Below are 21,589 nucleotides of genomic sequence, written 5' to 3' on the forward strand. Positions count from 1 at the left end.
TGGAAAGATAAGGACTAGACCTGTGATTTTCATTGACATAAATAATTACTAGATGAGGAAATTCCCTATACCAGTACACGTAGGCACCTTTTCTGCAACTTAAAAGTCTAAGAGAACTGCCAAAAGTATTGAGGCTTAGGGACAGAGTCACACATAGCCAGTATATGTCAGAGGCAAGATTTTAGCCTGGGCCGGCCAGCTCTATAACCATTACACATACTGCCTGGTATAGTTAAACTATATGAACTGGTATAAATGTCTATGTATGAATAGGGAGAAAAAAGGCAAGACATCTGGGTTCTGACTCGACTCTGCCACCAGATAATTGTGACTTAAGCAAGTTACATAAAGTTTCTATACCCCAAGATGAAGTTTCCTCAACAGAACGGAAAATAATTTGGACTAAATCTATAATGTCTCTTCCATGTCTATCATCATACAATTCTTTGACCCTTTTCTGTGCCTCATCAACAGGAGAGAAGCCTCCAGATCATACTCAGCAGATGGCCAAGACAGCATGGATTCTTAATATTTTAGTCCCCATGACCTTAGAACAATATTTTCAAGTATTATCTTTCTGCACATAAACATACAAACACATTTCAAATAAATTACTAATATTTCTAGCAAGAGGATCCACTATAAGAACCACCATAAGTGACTATTTGGCATGTTAACTACAGCATAATGACAGTCCTTTTACTTGGGTCTTTGGGAGAGAAAGAGAGCACCATGAGAACATAGATTTTTCTGGGAATGTATTCATGTCATCACCATATATTTCCCCTTCATCTCCAGTCCACTTGCAAAGGAACTCTGTTAATGGTTTGAAGCCATCTCCATAGTATTTGCAACCTTGCCTAGACAATCTGGGATGCTCTAGAAACAGTGGGCAGAAGCAGGAATTTCCATCCATTTGATGTTGGATCAGAGAGAAACTAGCCCCTAAATCCACATTGGAACAGGACAGTATGCACACCTAAATAACCCTGCCCAACACATCATCTGATGCTAGAACATTAAACTCCATAGCATCATCAATCCATAAAGTAACAGATGACATAACACTACCAAAAACTTAATTTATGTAGTAATCTATAGACAAAACACACAGGTATGTGTGTATATATGCATATACACATATACATATATGTATTTATATATGCTCTTTTGAATCTTACAACCACCCTGTGAGGGAGGGAGTATAAGAATAATCATCTCCATTTCTTTTTTCTCTTTTTTTTTGGTGAGGCAATTGGGGTTAAGTGACTTGCCCAGGGTCACACAGCTAGTAAGTGTCAAGTGTCTGAGGCCGGATTTGAACTCAGGTCCTCCTGACTCCAGGGCCAGTACTCCTGACTCCAGGGCCAGTGCTCTATCCACTGTGCCACCTAGCTGCCCCAATTATCTCCATTTCACAGAGGAGGAAATTAAACATCAGAGAGGTGAAGTGACTTGTCCATAGCCACATGGTTAGTAAATGACAAAGACATGACTTGAATTGTCTTCCAAAAGCATAACACTGATGTAGAATCACAATCTCCTAAGAATTCCAAGTCTATCTTTTGCCCTGCTATGGGGATCCATAAATGGAGAATAATTTGGGGTAATTTCCAAAGAAACACAGATACATGATGGATGGATGTCAGTGACAATTCTAAATAGCTAATAGCCAACTTGCACATAGCACTTTACATTTTCAAAGCACTTTACATGTACTTTTCATTTGATAATATATCAGCAATTTTTAATCTGGCATCCATATATAGATTTTGGGGGGAGGATAGTCTATGAAATTGGATAGGAAAAAATTTTTAGCTTTATTTTCAGTAGCCTCTAACTGAAAATTAGCATATCCTTCAATTATGCATTTTTTAAAAATTACTCTGGGGGCACCTAGGTGACGCAGTGGATAAAGCACTGGCCCTGGATTCAGGAGGACTTAAGTTCAAATATGGCCTCGGACACTTGACACTTACTAGCTGTGTGACCCTGGGCAAGTCACTTAACCCTCATTGCCCTGCAAAAAAAAAAAATCACCCTGAGAAGGGCTCCATAGGCTTTACTGAACTTCCAAGGGATTCATGACCAAAAAAAAAAAAATGGTTTAAAACTCCTATCAGGAAGGGAGGGGTGTCAACACATATAATATGAGAATCCAAGAAAGGGATTTGGGGTCTGGAAATGATATTTCCCTAGAACAGGCTTAAAACCCCTCCCCAAACTACCAAGTCATCTTTTTCCCATCATCTGAACTGCTCTTAAGGTGCCACCTCCTCCAGGAAGAATTTCTAAATTTATCATGGAAAAATCGTGGTTTCCCATCCTGATAACAAAATATCAAACTCTCTAGGTTAATTTTAATGATGCTCATGGTAGCAATAGGTTGCAGGCAAAGAACTAATGAAAGAAAAGTATTTTTTTTCCTTTTCTTTTTTTGGTTTTTTTTTTTTGCAAGGCAATGGGGGGTTAAGTGACTTGCCCAGGGTCACACAGCTAGTAAGTGTCAAGTGTCTGAGGCCGGATTTGAACTCAGGTACTTCTGAATTCAGGGCCAGTGCTTTATCCACTGTGCCACCTAGATGCCCATCAGAAAAGTAATTTTTAAAAACTAACTTGAAGGGGGCGGGTAGGTAGCAGAGTGGATAAAGTACTGGCCCTGGATTCAGGAGGACCTGAGTTCAAATCCGGTCTCAGACACTTGACACTTACTAGCTGTGTGACCCTGGACAAGTCACTTAACCCCCATTGCCCTGCAAAAAAAAAAAAAAAAAAACCAACTTGGGCCTGGATTTCCAAGGCTATCACAAGCAGCCATTGTACTTACCCCCAATCTCTTCCTTGCAGGCTGAAAGACCTCCAAGAACTCTCCTAAAATATAATATTCCACAGTTGGAGGCTATTTACCAAAGATACAGGTGTATATGAATCAATCCCCTGTGGAAAGAACAAACTGGGGCAGCTGTGCCTCAAAGATTTTTAATCGTGGGTTGTTGTGGACAGTACAATGCCACACTGACTATAATCTGTAACCTGCAAAAGATGACATATTCCAAGTATGACAATGCACAAATCGGAGAGATATCTGAGTAATTTGGCCAAAAATGAAAATGGATGTAAATTAGACACAGTTGCACATGGTTCTTTTTAAATCAAGGGTAACTGAGATGTAACAGAGAGAAAGACAGTCTCCTTGGAAAATGAGCATGAGTATTAGTGCATTATAGCTTTTATAGGAAAAAATCTCTAGGCCCCAAATTTTAAAATGTATATTGCTGTCTGCTGATCCTTCTAGGTGTCCCACTCCTTCAGAAGTAATAGCTGCTATTTGCCTCAAGTCAAATGGCTCAATAAGTAACATTCTGAGTTCTCAAGACCCAAAGATCAAGGGGGATAGATTCAGTCCAAGAACCTGTAGTTAAGTAGCCTGCAGCTATCAGCCGGGCTACTATGCAGAAGATTTCTGCAAGCAAGGATAGAGAGGACCAAGGGCCAGTACTACCAGGAGACAGAAAAATATAAAGTGTAGCTTCTCCTGAAAAGCACCAGAATTTTGAGCAGCAGTCTATATAGTCTTGTTTCTATGACACCATGAGGGAAGAAGAGAATGCTAAGGCAAAGAGAGCAGAAAAGGAAACAATGAAAAAGAATATATGCACAACTGTGTCAATAGTATGTTAAGAGTATTTTTACCTCCTTCCTTTCTCCATCCAATCCACATTTTCGCCTTTGATCAATGAAGCCTTGAAGATCCCTCTTCCTCTACCTCTCTTTTCTCTAATTCCTCTTTGTAGGCTGTTTATGACCACCTGAGAATAAGATCCTACACTCACTTCCCACTTCCATGGGAAGATAAGATGGCCCCCGGTGTTCTTTCATCTTTTTTAATATTTTATTTTTTCCAATTACATGTAAAAAGTATTTTTAACATTCATTCTTTTTCAGTGTTGAGTTCCAAATTCTCTCCTTGCCCCCACATTGAGAAGACAAGCAATTTAATATTTTATACATGGACAGTCATGCAAAACATATTTGCATATTAGTCATGTTTTGAAAGAAAACACAGACCAAAAAAAAGACACAAGAAAAATACAGATTAAAAAAGTATGTTTCAGGTGGCAGCTAGGTGGCGCAGTGGTTGGAGCACCGGCCCTGGAGTCAGGAGTACCTGAGTTCAAATCCGGCCTCAGCCACTTAACACTTTACTAGCTGTGTGACCCTGGGCAAGTCACTTAACCCCAATTGCCTCACTAAAAAAAAAAAAAAGTATGTTTCAATCTGCATTCAGACTCCATCAGTTCTCCAACAGACTCCATCAGCATTTTTCATCTAAGTCCCTCAGAATTGTCTTGGATTGTTGTATTGCAAAAAAAAAAAAAAGCTACATCATTCATCATACAATATTTCTGTTACTGTATATACTGTTCTCCTGGATCTGTTCACTTCATTTTGCATCAATTCATGTAAGTCTTTCCAGGTTTTTTTCTGAAAGACTCTTGCTCATCATTTCTTATGATATAATACTATTCCATTACAATTACATACCACAACTTATTGAGGCATTCCCCAATGGATGGCATCCCCTCAATTTCTAATTCTTTGTCACCACAACAAGCACTGCTATAAATATGCTTGTATAAATAGGTTCTTTTCTTCTTTTTTATCTCCTTGGAATACAGACCTTGTATTGGTATTGCTAGGTCAAAGGGTATGCACAGTTTGATTGCCCTTTAGGCATAGTTCCAAATTGCTCTCCAGGATAGTAGAATCAGTTCATAACTCCACCAATATTTCATTAGTGTCCCAATTTTCCCACACCACCTCCAATTTTTGTCATTTTCCTTTTCTGTCATATTAGCCCATTTGATAGGTATGAGGTAGTATTTTGGAGTTGATTTAATTTGCATTTCTCTAATCTATAATGATTTAGAGCATTTTTTCATATGACTTTAGATTTCTTCTATCTAAAAACTGCCTGTTCATATCCTTTGACCAGTTATCAATTGAGGAATTACTTGTATTCTTATAAATTTGACTCAGTTCTCTTTATATTTGAGAAATGGGGTCTTTATCAGAGAAAATTGCTATAAAATTTTTTCTAGTTTTGATTACTGTGTATTTCTCTCCACCTTATTTTTCCCTTTTATTCTTCTCTTTCCTTCTCCTTTCTTTATTTGGGGAGGCAGGGCAATGAGGGTTAAGTGACTTGCCCAGCATCACACAGCTAGTGTCAAGTGTCTAAGGCCAGATTTGAACTCAGGTCCTCCTGAATCCAGGGCCAGTGTTTTATCCACTGTGCCCTCTCCTTCTCCTTTCACCATGTCCCACCTCAAAAGTGTTTTGCTTCTGACCACCACCTCCCCCAATCTGCCCTCCCTTCTATCAATACCCCCCTCTTCTTTTATCCCCTTTTCCTTCATATGGTAGGATGAATTTCTATACCCAACTGAGTGTGTGTATTATTCCCTCTTTGAGCCAGTTCTGATGTGTTGTCTACCACCACTCCCTATCTTCCCCTCTACTGTAAAAGCTCTATCATTCTTGTTTTATGTGAGATAATTTACCTCATTATATCCCTCCCCTCACCCTTCTCCCAGTACATCCCTCTTTCTGACCCCTGTATTTTATTTTTTAGATATCATCCTATCATAGTCATCCCCCTTTTAATCCCTCAATTTGATTTTTAGCTATCATCCCATCATAGTAAACTCACATTTGTGCCCTCTATGTGCACTCCTCCTAACTGCCTTAATAATGATAAAGTTCTTCCCTTCCCATGTAGGAATGCAAACAGTTTAACCTTATTCAATCCTTTATGATTTCTCTTTCCTGTTTAACCTCTTATGTTTCTCTTGAGTAATATTTGAAAGGCATATTTTTTTATTCTGCTCTGGTCTTTTCATCAGGAATGCTTAAAAGTTCTCAATTTCATTAAAAATCCATTTTTTCCCTAAAGGAATACACTCAGTTTTGCAGAGTAGATGATTCTTGATTGCAACCCTAGCTCTTTTATCCTCCAGAATATAACATTCTAAGCCCTCTGGTCCTCTAAAATAGAAGCTGCTAGATCTTCTGTTAACCTTACTATGGCTCCATGATATTTAATTATTTCTTTCTGGCTGTGTGTAATCTCTTTTCCTTGACCTGGAATTTGACTATCATATTCCTGTAAGTTTTCATCTTAGGATATATTTCTGGAGGTAATTGGTAGATTCTTTACATTTCAATTCTACCCTCTGCTTCTAGACTATCAAGGCAATTTTCCTCAATAATTTCTTGAAATATGTTATCTAGACTCTTTTTCTGATCATGCTTTCAGGTAGTCCAATAATTCTTAAATTATTTCTCCTGGATCTATTTTCTGGGTCATTTGTTTTACCAATGCAATACTTCACATTTTCTTCTATTTTTCATTCTTTTCATTTTGTTTTATTGTTCCTTGAAATATCATGGAGTCATTAGCTTCCACTTGCCCAACTTCAGTGAGCTTATTTACCTCCTTTTCCATTTGGCCAATTCTACTTGTTAAGGGGTTCTTTCCCTCAGTAAATTTTATGCTTTTTTAGCCATCTGGTCAATTCCATTTTTTTGTTGAGGCAATTGGGGTTAAGTGACTCGCCCAGGGTCACGCAGCTAGTAAGTGTCAAGCATCTGAAGTCAGATTTGAACTCAGGTACTCCTGACTCCAGGGCTGGTGCTTTATCTACTGCACCACCTAGCTGCCCAATTCCCTTTTTTAAGCTGCTATTTTCTTCAGTATTTTTATGCCTCCTTTACCAAGATATTGACCCTTTTTTATTATTTTCTTGCTTCATTCTCATTTCTTTTCCCCATTTTTCCTCTACATCTTATTTGATTTCTAAAATCCTTTTTAAATTCTTCCAGAAATCCTTTTTGGAGCCTGAAACCAATTTACATTTTTCTTTGAGGCTTTGGATGTAGCTGTTTTGACTTTATTGTCTTCTGAATTTGTGTTTTGATCTTCCCTGTCACCATGATAACTTTCTATGGTCTGATTTCATTTTTGTTTACTCATTTTTCCAGCTTATTTCTTGACCTTTAATTTTATGTTCAATTTGGGTTTTCCTTCTGTGGTTGTGGGGGCACTGTCCCAAGCTTCCCATTTTATACCACTATTTTCAGAGCTAGTTCTGGCAACCTCTAATGTTTTTGGTTCTTCCAGGGTGGTATAATCTAAGGACAGGTGTAGTCACTGCTCTTCTGGTCTGTGCTCTGGTCTATGACAACAATAAGTAGTTTTTCCACCCTGCAGCTGTAGCCAGAATTCCTGGTAGCCTACAGTCACATGCTCTAGTGTGCTAGTCTTTCTCCTTCCCCTGGGACTTTGACCCAGCACTGTAAATGGGAATGCAAGAGAGTCCTGCACCCAGTGTCAGCAAAGAATCCCCTGTAATCTCCTTTTGACCAGTTGTCTGATTCCCTTTACATCTGTTTTCTGGGAGCTCTGAAAGCTGCTTCTGCTGATTCAGTCACTCCCAAGGCCTGGTGGGATCATGCTCCACTCTCACTCCTGTGAAACAGACCTTTCCTGCTGATCTAAGTCATATTAGGCTGGAAAATTTTTTTGTTGGTTCTGCCACTCCAGAATTCATTATGAGGCATTATTTTAAAGTTGTTTGAATGAGAATTTGGGAGAGCTCAGGAAGTCCATACCTTTACTTTGTCATCTTGCTTCCACCCCCTGAGGCTCTTTCCAGCACAAGTCCAGAACATTTTCCTCTTAATTTGGTTCCCATACATCTTTCTACTTTTATAAGGTAGAGGTTACATAACACCTGTCATAAGATTAGACTTGGAGGATAGACCTTAAATAGACTAAACATGTGATTCCCTCAACAGACTTCTTAAACTCTGTCTGGACTCATTCCTCAGTGGAGAGCATATTCCAAACCTCATATCCTCCCCTATTCCAGTAATTCTGGACCCCCATCTGGTGATATACAAAACCTCATTACCCATCCTCAATTGCCCACTACCTTATTCTCAATCACTTTAACTCTATGGTACCAATATCCCACTGCAAATATGCCTCCATTGTGCCCTCTGGAACATCTACTCCTTAACTAATAACATTCTTTTTTTGTTTTGTTTTGTTTTGTTTTTTAGTGAGGCAATTGGGGTTAAGTGACTTGCCCAGGGTCACACAGCTAGTAAGTGTTAAGTGTCTGAGGCCGGATTTGAACTCAGGTACTCCTGACTCCAGGGCCGGTGCTCTATCCACTGCACCACCTAGCTGCCCCTAATAACATTCTTTTAAGCTTAAACATCTTCCTTTCTCATTCCTATTTTCTGGAAGTCATTGAGACCAGACTGTTTCTTAATGACACTGAACTGAGACCTGACTCCTTCTTAATAACACTGTTTCCCTTTCCATATTTTCTTGTACTAACTAAATTTTCTCTCATATCCCCAACTCACTGGTAACAATACTCCTTGCTCCTCATTGTCATTTCTAGACTCTCCCTCTACCACCACCATAGAACAACTTTTTCTCCTTTTAGTATCACACTACCCACATATATAACCCAGTCCAGAGTCTGATAGCCATCTATCTAAATCCCAAAACATTTTCCTTCCTTATTCATTGAGTTCAATGCTTAGTTTACAGTATTCTTCTTCACATCTACTCCTGCCATTTTAATAGGGGACTTAACATATATGTTAATGTTCCTTCAACTATCCTAACTTCCCAATTCCTCAGTTTTCTCACTTCTCATGAACTATGTGTCTACTATGCCTTAGCTACAGAGACAGTCACAGACTTATTCTATTCTTCATCCTCAACCATGACCTCCAGTTTCCCTACCCCTCAGTTCTTTCCAGTTCATCACTCCTGAACTGGTTTTACTATTATCCACTCTAGAATCTCTGCTTTATCCTATGTCTGACCACACCTTGTCAAAAACCCACTCTTTATTGCTATTCATGTGCTGCTGAATGGAACTGGAGAGAATCACAAACTGCATTAATTGGAACCACTACAGATTTTTGTTATCTAATCTCGAAGGTAATTATTTGGATGTTCAGCAACTGAATTAATATCCTTGTCCTCATCTCTCCCCAAACTTCCCGTGGCATACATCCCAACCATACTCTTATCTAAGGACCTTCACCAAAAAAAATTGTGGCCATTCAATAAGAGCTCCATCTTATCCCCTACTCCTCACTTCACACCACCCATACATTTTTGCCTCCATCTCCTCTTTCTCTTTAGTTTTACATCAAAAGATAGCCCTTCCCCTTGCTGAGGCCAATCTTTCTATTTGTACCCTGTTATCCCATCCTCTCCCAACTTCTCTGGGAGATTGCTCCCATTACCATTTTCTCTCTCTCTCTCTCTCTCTCTCTCTCTCTCTCTCGCTCGCTCGCTCGCTTGCTCGCTCTTGCTCTCGCTCTCTTTCTCGCTCTCTGTCTCTGTCTCTTTTTGTGTGTCTGTGTGTGTCTCTCCATCTCTGTCTCTCTCTCTCTTCCTCCTCCTCCTTTTCTGATGCCTACAAACACATCCATTTCTTCTCCAACCTTAAAAATGTCCCATTTTGTCACACCATTCCCACTTGCTATCATCCTATATATTTTCTCTCTCTCACCTAAATTTAAGAAAGTACACCAGGCTTGTTGCCTACAGTTCATGTTTTCTCACTCTCTTCTAAACCCTCTGCAATCTGGGTCCCTAACTAAACAGAAACAGCTCTCTCAAAAGTTACCAATGATCTCAATTGACAAATGTAATCGTCTTTTCTCAGTCCTCATCCTCCTCACATAGTTTACCACTTTCTTCTCCTGGATACATTCTCCTCCCTGTGCTTTCTGTCCACTCTCTCTTAATTGTCCTACCTGTCTGACAACACCTTCTCAGTTTCTTTTTCTAGATCTTTATCCATGTCACACTCACTAACTATAGGTGTTTCCCAAGGTTCTATCCTAGACCCACTTCTGTTCTCCCTTCATACTAAGCTCTCTTGATAATTTCATAAGCTCCCCTGAATTCAATTATCTCTATTCAAATGATTCCAAGTCTATTTATCCAGTTGTATATATCCATAGGCATCTCAAACATGTCTGAAACAAAATTCATTGTGTTTCCCTCAAAATTCTCCCATCTTCTGGGGGTAGGGGCAGGGAATCACTCTGCTAGTAGCCTCTCCTTCCAGTTACCTAGCCTTCCAATTTCAGTGTCATCTATTCTACAACTCTCATTCACTCCATTATCCAGTCTGTTGCCAAATATTGTCACTTCTTCCTTCACATCTCCTGTATTTTACCCTTCTCTCCATTCACACAGTCACTACCCTAATTCAAGCCCACATCACCTTGTATCTGAACTATTGTAATAGCCTTTCTGCTTTATCTCTCAGCATCACATCTCTCCAAACAATAATCTAACCTCTACTCAGCTACAAGAGATTCTCCTAAAGCACATGTCTGATCGCATCCCTCTTCCACCTACTCAACAAATTCTAATAGCTCTTTATTACCTACAGATCAAATATAAAGTCCTGTTTAGACATTTAAATTTCTTCATAACCATACCCCTCTCTCTTACCTTTCCAGTTATGTTACACTTACCCTATGATCCAGCTACATTGCCTTACTTGCTGTTACTCACACACTATATCTCACATCTTTATACCTTTGCACTCCCGATTCCCCATGCCCCATGCCTAGAATGCTCTCCATCCTCACCTTCATCTCTTAGTTTCCCTCTTTTCTTTCCATTATCAACTTAAATCACATCTCCCAAAAAGAGGCTCTCCTGCCCTGTCTCCAGCTGCTAATGCCTTATCCTTTGAAACTGCCATCCATCTACTCTGTATGTATCTTGTACAATCTAGTTCTTTATATGTTTCTACCATGACTGGAAGATAAGTTCCTTAGGGGTAGGTGCTTTTTGTCTTCCTTTGTATGCCTAGTACTTAGTACAATGCCTGACACATAGTAAGTTCTTGATAAATGCATGTAGACTGACTGAGTGTTATATGGTTCTCTTGTCTAAGGGCCTATACTGACCTGAGTGATGACATTGATTTTCCTCCACAGCTGCATTGTGGTAGAAGAGGTCACTCTGAATGATGACAGGTATGGGATCTTACCTGGTTTCTCATCTGCACTTACACAGGCTTCTCTAGCATGAGGCTTGAGCTCCATCTTTGTGGCCAAGTATTAACTCTGATATTTTATAGCTTACCCATAGTCCCCTTCAGATCTCCATACTTAGCAACATAGCATACTGTGCCCCCCACCTGAACCAGTTGGATTTAAGGAATTCATAAATGGCTGGGTATTTGGGATAAATAAACAAAGGAAGGCAGGAATTTTTTGCTCAAGTGTGAATAATCTGACGACTTCATGCTGGGGCTGAATGGAAAGGGAAAAGGTCACCTCCTCTGCTGAGCAGCTACACAAATACATGGTTCTCAACAGCCTACTCAGTGGCCCACATGCTAATGGTCAGATGTATATGTCAGTTCCATGTCAGGTATACCTGCCAGGAGAACTATACAAGAAGCTTCATACTACTCAGAACAAAAGAAAAGAAAAGAGAAAAGAAAATTAAATGCACCATCTGTTATTAACAAGTGCTTTTGAACCAGGCATTCAAATATTCATGCAGACATTACCAAAAATGGGGGAGGTGCTAATTTCAATAACCCAAGTTCTCCTTATGCTTATGAAACCATCTTTCTCTTTCTCAATTCAGATTCTTTGTCCCACAATCACAGCACAAAGACCAACAGCCCCAGTTGGAACCTGGCTACTAATCAAGGTTGTTCCCATCAGGCATTTACTAGAAACTACCCTGACAGAAATTCAAGAAAGAATCAGTAAACTACCTCCCCTATCTCTTTCAGCAAGTACTTCCCCAGTCAGTGCTACATTTTAGAACAGAGTAAAACACAGTGGGCTCAGCACCATGGACAGCAAGATCCACCCCTGAAGATGTGGCCCAGTAACACGCATAACATAAACAAACAATGCCTTCCCTCACCTGCTGCATCACTATTTCTGAAATGCTTTCCCCAACCAACCTCCAAAGCAAGTTTTAATTCAGTATCTGCTGAAATGGTTCGCACATAGGTTATCAAATTATAATACAAATACACTTATTTCTATGTAAGCTACAAACCTGTGTGTTTTGTCCCAGTAGAGAATCTTGGTGGGGGAAGGAAGGGGGAAAGGGAAAATCACTGAAACATCTTTGTTACCAAAGGTTCATCCATATTTCTCAGTACTGTTCAAATCAGAAAATAGAGGACAAAAATGCTAAGCATTCAGATTCAATATAAGAAAGAGAAACTAGGAAAATGTGCATCAAGACAAGCAATGGTTTTCTCCTCTACTCTGATTATAATCTAAAGGTCCATTCGGGAAGGCTCACAAGTGAAATTTGTCCCAGGCTCTTAACACACCCATCACCTAGCCCCATACTTGGCAACCTGAAAATTATGAGTTAAGAAAGGAGGTAGAAAAATAGAGCATTAAATAGAAGTAAATCAGCACTCTGAAGCAGAGGTAGCAATGCTACTATGTTAAAAAAAAAAGACTAGATTGAATCAGAAAATATGAGTACAAATTCTATTTCCACCAATTATTACCTGTGCAACTTTGGCCAAGACACTTACCCTCTATGGATCTCAGCTTTCCTCATCTGCAAAATGTGGAGGTTGGTCTACATGACCTCTGAGGTCCCTTTGAACTCTAAATCTTTGGTCTTGTGCTCAAAGATCATTGGAGCACTGCAAAACCTGTGTCTTACAGAGGAAAATCCAAAATAGGGGAGTTTTTCTCTTAGAAACATACACTTAAGCCATGGAAAGAAATTTTGTAGTGACTTTGCCACCACTACTAACACCACACACACACACACACAAATATTCTTTATACAAACCAGTTTTTAAAAACAGTTTATAAAATCCCATGTCATGGCACATATGGACAGGCAGGACTGGAGATTGCCTGGGGATTAAAAGTTGCAGGAGATATTTTAACCCACAGAATTTGAATCTTGTACATTCTAAAGCATAAATCAACCTCCAGCATCCCTGTATATTTTTTAATGATCCTAATATTGCTAAAACAAGAAATGGATCCAGTTTCACCCTAAAACAACCTTGGAAATGGAAAAGCACAAAGGGATCCACTTTCCCTAAGTGATCTAAAATGTCTGACATGTACAGCATAACTCCTTATTCCAACTCAGAGATCTATCTTCTGCTCCTTCTTCCACTCAAAAGATTCCTCCACTCCTTTCTTTTCCATTCCTGACTTTTAGAAAGTGGGTAAACTTCCCACTCATTCCCACCCAAAGTGCTACTTCCCATGGAACTTATTTCACAATTTATATGAGAGTATGAGCAGAAATTATGTATTGTGCTGACTTTCTTTCTATCTACTACCCTGCACTGTCTCTCAAGAATCATTAAAACCACAACAAATTAGATCTCCTGTACCCTGGTGACTCCAGCATTTCATTTTGTTAAGAAATTTTTATTTAATCAAAAGAAAAGAATTTCTAAGAGTTGGAAATTAGTTCCATGGGATCATAGTTTTAGAGTTGGCAGGGCTCTCACAGGACAGCTAGTCCAACCCCCTTATTTTACAGATGACAAAATCAAGGCCCAAAGAAGGAAAGTAATACTAATAACAGTATTTGCATGGCACTTTAAGATTTTCAAAGTGTTTTACAAATATTATCTTATTTGAAGTGCCTTGTGTTAGGTCACATAGGTAGTAAATGAGAGAATAAGCTGGTATTCTGACCTTAAATCTATGGCTTTTCTCATACTACCAGATTGACACCCAAGTAGTAACAGAACCAGAACTTGATATTTTATGTGTTGTTTTTAATTATCTAATTTACTAAGTTACTAAATAATACCAGCATTCATCACAGTGACTGACACTTAGTAGACACTTAATAAATGCTAGTTGGTTGACAATCAGCATCTCTGCTCAGAAGAGCTACCAGAAAAATGTCTCAGTGCAAGATATACAAGCCCTTGTGAATCCAAGGATCCAGGTATTGGTATTGGTCTGAAAGCACTATATTGGCAAGACTTCATAATCAAACACAAGGGAATGGTTTTCTGCCCTTCTGATGTGTGATAAGTAAAACTATACTGAGAAACAATTGTTCTGCATTCCAACAAACCATTCCTGAGGTTCTAGGTAAAAACCTAGATAAAAGGAAATTAGTATCTTTTGATAACTTGAGAGACTAAATAAAGTCCTACCTAGAAATATCCTGAGGTCCATGTGGAAGGTCTAGATCTTTATAGCTCATCAACAATGCTGCTCAATATGTTAGCTATTAAAGGCAAAATGGTTTGAGGGAAGAGAGACCTGAATTACTCAAAATAATTGTCTCTATCCCTTATTTTCTTCTTGCTAGTATATATACCATCATAGATATATCATATCACATCTATTGGAGGAATTGTGAATACATAGTCTGGTGAAGAGAAGAGAAATATATCTTCATATATCTGAAGGATTTCCATGTAGAAGAATGATTAGAATTCCTCTACTTATCCCCAGAGACCAGAACCAAAAACAAGGCAGAGAACCAGACTTCAGTCGGATAGAAGAGAATATTCCTAAAAATTAGGACTATACAAAAGTGGCATGGACTGACATGGGAGAGAATATCTTTTCCCTCACTAGAGTTCTTCAAACAAATACTGGATAGCCACTTCTTCAGCATGTTACAGTTTCTAATTCAGGTGTAGGCTTAGTCAAGTCAATCATCTATTGAAGAACAAGGATTTTTGTAACTTAATTATAAATATTGACTGTCTATGCTGATCAAATTAACTAGACAATTTCTTAACTCTTCTTAGTTTATCTTTGGTACTATCAGGAGAAGAGAACAGAAAGAACTAAGTAAGAAGATCAGTGTCAAGTAAATAGAAGTAGGAAAGGGAAGCAACTGTGAATGACTATAAAATTTAGCAATTTGAGAGACAAGGCCAAGAAATCATAGATCACAGAATGCCCGGGTTAGAAATTACCTTAGAGTATCTGCTCTAACTCTCTCCTTTTGCTGATGAGGAAATTGAAGCTAAGGGAGCTTAAGTGACTTGGCCATGGTCAGATAGCCATTAAGTTCATATGAGCCCTGCTTGGGTCATTCCAAGAGAATTACTATACAAATGAGAGTCATGCTCAGGATTAGAATACAAGCACTGTCCAATTAAAATAATCCACCAAAGAAGTAGATGAACATTTTCCTTTGTTTGCCAAAAGGCTCAATGGGATTTTCTTCTTTAAATAATCTCATTACCAAAATGCGATTCATTTAACCTTTCCTAAGAGGTTAAACACAGAGACTTTGATCCAATCCACTATGATTCTATCTCTTACAACATGCCATTGGGCTAGACATACCTAAAAGAACTCAACTAACAGTTATAGAGAAGATGAGAAATGAAGGAAGAGAAAGTAGGAAAGAAGAGAATTGTTTCCAAAAAAGGAAAAATTTCCAAGCATTCTCTTTCCATAGTAATTGAGTTTGTGACATCTGGCATTGTCCTCTCCTCTCCTGCACCCTAAGGAGCATCCTATGGCCTCTCTCTCTGGCCAACCTTCCAATAAGTAAAGGCTCCCCTTCGAGAGAAGTCTGAGAGCAGCATCTAGCTTGAGTGCTTTGGTGGCCCCAGCTACTGAATATAATTACTGCAATCTAGACGTGTGTGCTACTATCAAGAAGATACCAAAACAACAGCTGTAGTACAGTGCTATTCTGGGATTGAGTCTGTGTCAGGTCAGTTAGTTATGATGTTGCCTATCAGAAGAGGACAGGCTGATTGCTGCCTAAATGGATTCAGGAAGGAAGAAGGTGAAGTCTCCTGTGCAGCACCTCATTATGCACTAATCAAAATTTTAAGACACGCTTACTCAGACAAACAGTTAAAGATAAAAATCTTTGGAAACAAACAGGCTATCCCATTGTTTAAGTCAAAACTCTTGGGACGGGAAATCCACCAAAGAAAGCAATATAGTCTGACATGCCCTGATCTTTTCAACTCAAGCATCTGAATTCAGAACTATAAGGTCAGGGAGGTCAGTTCCAGTACCCTGGAAATAAAACAACAATCACTTGCCTCTGCTGTCAGATAGACAGTACAGATTGTAACTGGCTATGATCCATGAATGCACACACACATACAGGTGCATGCACAGATATATATGCATATATATATACACATATACATACATACATATTCTCTTCTCTCTCTCTCTCTCTCTCTCTCTCTCTCTCTCTCTCTCTCTCTCTCTCTCTCTCTCTCCCTCCCTCCCTCCCTCCCTCCCTCCTTCCCTCTTTTCCTTCCTCCCCTCCCTCCCAAGAGCTGAGGTTATAATAGCTAGAAGGTGTGCCAAAAACTTTGCCTTCTTGTACCTTGGGTGGGGATGGGGGGGGGGGGAAGCTGCTGCTAGGTCTGAATTCACTTGCCTTCTGTCTTAACTCTTCATGTTGTTTGTCTCAACCCATATGAAACAGCAGTGCCCAAGCAGTTATAAGACCCCTGGAAAATCCAAGGGACTTAAAAGCAGCTATATTAGTCAATACTCTAAACAGAGGGGAATTTATAAAAATGTTTTGCCAATCAAGTCCTTGTGCCTGGGTAGTTCTACCACCACTGCCACCCCCACCCTCTCACACCTCCTCCAACACATACACACATCCATTGTCAGGTGGGAGCTATCACCACAGCAGCAGTCCACTAAGGATTAGAAAAGAGCCCTGTTCAGGTGGGGGGGGGGGGAGTGGAGTCAACACCAAGAGGTTTTCTCAGATCAGCCCATTTTACCATCCCCTCCAACTCTCCCCTTCTCTCTAGCTACCATTGGGATGCAGAGTTTCACATGCATTAGCCTCTTGAAAACCACATATTAAAACAAGTCTCAGGTCCAAGGCAGGTCCTACTTAAGAAGTCAGGTCTACAGCAGAAAAGGGCTTATGATCAATGAAGCAAACCTTCCACACTTGCACTTTCTCAAGGATCCCAGATAGTCTTGTCATGTCCCACCTACACTTCCCAGTGACCAGTTATCAACTTCACAATGACAAATAATTCAGAACATCCGTTACCCCTTCCCCCAGCCCTCCCCACCACTTCCTCAGCAGGTAGAGGCATGCTAAGTCTTCTCACTTACACTTCTGCCTTCACCACCTGTCTGGGTCCCGGTGTCTTCCCTGCCCAGACATGGCAAATCTTCTCCCTCCTCCTTCCCGCTGTCTCCTCCTTCCTTCCCTAGCTTCAGTCTCTTCCCCTCCGGTGGGGCATCATCCTCTTCCCTCCTCATCTTGCCATCCCTGCCTCGCTGCTTCCCCGAGTCTTCTGGAGTCCCAGAAGGGCTTGCCATGGCTTTCAAATGCCCTGCACTTTAAAAAAAAATTATCCCCTGCTGAAGCAGCCTCTCTGTAGGAGACTCGGATTCTGAGAGCTCTCTCTCTCTCTGTTCAGTCTTCTTTTAGATAGTGCTGGGGTTTCAGGAGTCCTCGACGGGCTCACCCATGGACCACTTGCATTTCTCTGCCGCCCTCTGCTGGTGCCTTAGCCACACACGCAGCCCTCCTTGAACAAGCTTCATCTGTTCTTAGTGGTCCTTAATAAAGGCAATAACCTTCTACATACTGATTGCCTGCAGATTCCTAACACTGCTCATTTTGACAAAATCCCTTCTCTTCATATTTCCCCCCTTCCTTAATCCCATGCTATTCACTGGTTTTCCTCCAAGATAACCCACTCAGAGGATGGGGAACCAAGAGAAGAAAGAAGCTGGGAAAAAGGGAGCTGGGCTCCATTTCTCCCCCTAACCCAGGAGTATGTCTGCCAACAATGTTTGCCCCAGGAAGAGAAACATCAGGTCTTTTGTGTAACTATGCCTTTTGCCAATTCTCAGCACTGCCCAGAAAGCTGTGGGTGCTTAGTAAACATTAAAGTATAATTCACCACTGATGATGATTGCCCTGCTGGAAAGAACAGGCTTCTCCTTCCCATGGAGAACTGAGCTGCCTTCACAGTCCTAAAGAAGAAAGAACTTTGCTCAGTTCTAAGATGAGCATGAGCTTTACCCACAAATGTATCCAGGAGGAAAAGGTGGTATGTCTGAGAAGGTTGGGCCACATGTTATACATACAGTGATGCTCTTTGTTCCTCTACAGTGTGGCAAGTTATTCACTCAACAGTTATTAATAAGCATCTATTTTTTACAAGGCCCTGTGATAAGCACTGAGTAAATATACAAAGATCAAGAGGACCCAGGCCTGCCCTCAAGGAGCTTACAACCTAATAGGTAAATGGATCTATATAGAATTTTATGATGATCAAGAGCTCTATGTATATTATCTCATTTGTTCTTCATAACAGTCTGGTAAGGTAAGTGGTACAGGCATTATTTAATCTCCATGTTAGCTACGAGGAAATGGGAATTAAGAGAAGTTGTGTGATCTTCCAAAGATTACACAGCTAAAAAATAGTTAGAAAGAGCCAGGACTAAAAAACAGGTCATCAGATTCTTAGTTCAATGCTCATTCCTCTATGCTATACTGGTTCAACTTAGATTTGGACAGTGGAAGGGGATAGGAAGGAGGAGGTATGCAATTCTTTGCAATTCATTTAAACAGTGTGCTTATACCACAAAAAGAGGTATGTTCATAGTACCATCTAAGGAGCTCTATCAATAAACATCTCCTACCCACCAACCAAAAATCTACATTTTAGCCTTAATGTCACCATCTTCCTCCAAATCAATCACTTACTCTTCTGCATCAGTTTCTCAGTTACAGCCTTTATATTTACCTTCTCAAAAGTCCACATCTCAAGATCCCAGCATCTGAAATCCTCCATTTTATGCCTCTCCCTTGGACAGACAAACCTGGAGATGGATCTTTTGCCAGCTATCTCATTTAATCCCACTTTACAGTTCTAACCTTTCAAGGGCAATGGCATAAACCCCCACTTCTTATGTCATCAGAAACTAAGCTGCAAAGACATGGGTAGCCATGGCCAGTAGAAGCAAAGAGAAGGAAGCATGACCCCAATCCTCTCCTCATGGCCCTGAGGGCCATGTCATGTGTGTGTTGCTGCTGATTTTCAAGATTGATTAGGGCTCCTGGACCTAAATTGGAATTTCTACCCTTCCTGACACAAGTCTGGAGCTTCTGCCCAAAAGAAAAAGGCTTTTTTTGGTTTTCAAGTCTGTGTGGCTCATCCTCATTCTGATCTGTTATTCAATTCAATTCAACAAATATTTGCTAAGCACCTACTATGTACAAGGTACTAGACTAGATGCTGAGTATACAAAGTCCCTGGCCTAAAGTAGCCTCCATTCTACTAAATTGTTAATATCATCTCCACAGGTCCTTCTCAACATAGAAGAGTTGAGGATATGGGTCCAGGTTTGTGACACAGTATCACTATGTCAAGTGTAAAAGCAAGAGAAAGGGCAGCTAGGATAAAGCACCGGCCCTGGATTCAGGAGGACATGAGTTTAAATTCAGCTTCAGATACTTGCCACTTAATAGCTGTGTGACCCTGGGCAAGTCACTTAACCCTCATTGCCCCGCAAAAAAAAAAAAAAAAGTGAAAAACCCCTGCTCTAGCCCAACTGGCCAACTTGTTCTTCCTTGTATAAAACAACATGCCATTTCTCATCTCCATGCTTTTGCACAGGCTGCCACAATTTTCTTTCTCTGTGCCCTCACCTCTTGGAATGCAGAGTTCTACTCAAAGCTTAGCTCAAGTGCCACCTCTTACATGAGGCTTTTCCTGATCCACAATTGTAAGCACTCCCCCTAAAAATACTTTCTATTTACTTTTCATACAGTGTGGGTTTACTTATGTGCATACATGTTGTTCCCCACTCCCTATACACACCCTGTCCCAATAGAATGTAAGCTCCTAGAGAGAAAAAACATTATTTTTGTCTTCTATCCCTAGGGCCAAAAACAGTGCTTGGCATATCATAGGTGACTAATAAATGCTTGTTGAATTGCATTCAATTAAATATGAATACCAGGCCTCCAAACCACATATGTATTCTCTTTGCTCTTTGCTCTTTGCCCCCAGAGCCAGTGTTCCTAGAGTCTCCTTCCCTCTGAATTCACTCCTAGGAAAAAGAAATAAGCTTTGGTTAGATCAGGCAGCAATGGGTATGGGTGTCTCCAGTATAACTGAGGGACAGAGAGAAGAAAAGCAGTCAGGGAAAAAGGCCATTGCAGATAGCAGCCTCCTTATTATATAGGCAGGGAAGTAATAAGAACAATAACAACAACAACAACTAGCATTTGCATAGTGCTTCCTATGTGCTAGACACTGTGCTAAGAGCTTTACAAATACTATCTCAGTTGATCCTCACAACAACCCTAGGAGGTAGGTGCTATAATTATCTCCATTTTATAAATGAGGAAACTGAGGCAAACAGGTTAATTGACTTGCCCAGAGTCACATAGTTAGTAAGTGTCTGAGACCAGATGTGAACTCAGGTCTTCCTCATTCAAGGCCCAGTGCTTTGTCTACCACCTAGCTGCCTCATAAAGTGAGAAGTGATGAGAAGTCCTAGAGAGTCAACATTCTAAACCAATTCACTTATATCCTTTAAGGCCTAATGGAGGATTGAGTATCAACTAATGCAAACTCCATGAGCACATTGCTTTAAAACCCTCGTGCAAATGTTTAGCAACTAAAAATCACATGCGAAATGAGCAATTGGAATGGACAGAGAAATGTAGGTTCACTTTTGAGGCCACTATCTGAGTCCATGAGTTCTTTCACAAAGTTCATCAACTACAATCTGTAATGCCCAGTCCCTGGGTTAAATGTCCAGGGGTCCCAGTCATTGCTGATCCCTCCCATCAAAAGAGTGCACTGATAAGCTACACGCAGAACCCTAGGAACACATACTCTGTTACCTTCTGTACATGATGCTCAGGTCAAATAAATCCCTCATGCTCCCTATAGCAATAATAGCTTCTGTTCTTAGCCCATCTACCCAGGGACCCAAAAGAACCTACAATAGGCATCACTTCAGGCCTAAGTTCTCTTCAAACTATTACTGACAATCCTATTCACTTGTCATCTGACTTTAGTCACTCCAAACTAGACAAAAGCTTTCTCCTCCTTAAAACCACCGCCCATTCCTAATGGTCCTTGCTTACCATTATTAGTTACTAGTTCATCTGTGATGGGTATATCTTTGTTCAAGGCACCTGCAAATTATTTGGGGTTTCCCAACTCCCCACAGAAAAAGATCTTAACCTTTTTCCTGCCACCGACTCCTTTGGGAGTCTATGTTGAAGCCTTCAAACGCCTTCTCAATAGTCATGGTATCAAATGCATAAAATAAAATGCACAGGATTACAAAGAAAACCAACCATATTGAATTAGTTATCAAAATAGGATCATAAATAAGACATTTATTGGCTCTACCATAGGTGCTCAGAGACCAGTCCAAGATTTATTTTTGGTTTTACATTTACTCATTACTTCAACAAGATGCAAACATAATTATTCTGAATCATATGCTGGGCCCAGAGATGGAACTTTCTCCTATTCTCTTTTTTAAC

General features: G+C 40.1%; 1 protein-coding gene across 19 annotated transcripts in view; it reads right to left on the reverse strand.

Annotated features, from left to right (window-relative positions):
- Positions 1 to 17,503, reverse strand: part of RBFOX1 (RNA binding fox-1 homolog 1) — a 2,803,489-nt gene extending 2,785,986 nt beyond the window's left edge. For 5 of the 19 annotated variants that reach the window (XM_043976864.1, XM_043976845.1, XM_043976842.1 and 2 more), the window contains exon 1: positions 17,176 to 17,497. In XM_043976864.1, coding sequence (XP_043832799.1) covers positions 17,176 to 17,385 — 210 coding nt within the window. In that variant the 5' untranslated portion in view covers positions 17,386 to 17,497. Of the gene's footprint in view, positions 1 to 17,175 lie in introns of all 19 variants that reach the window. The other 14 variants (XM_043976844.1, XM_043976843.1, XM_043976833.1 and 11 more) reach the window with 10 other exon arrangements.
- Positions 17,504 to 21,589: the final 4,086 nt, after the last annotated feature.

The sequence above is a fragment of the Dromiciops gliroides genome, chromosome 1 (genome assembly GCF_019393635.1).
Source record: "Dromiciops gliroides isolate mDroGli1 chromosome 1, mDroGli1.pri, whole genome shotgun sequence".
Classification (NCBI taxonomy): domain Eukaryota; kingdom Metazoa; phylum Chordata; class Mammalia; order Microbiotheria; family Microbiotheriidae; genus Dromiciops; species Dromiciops gliroides.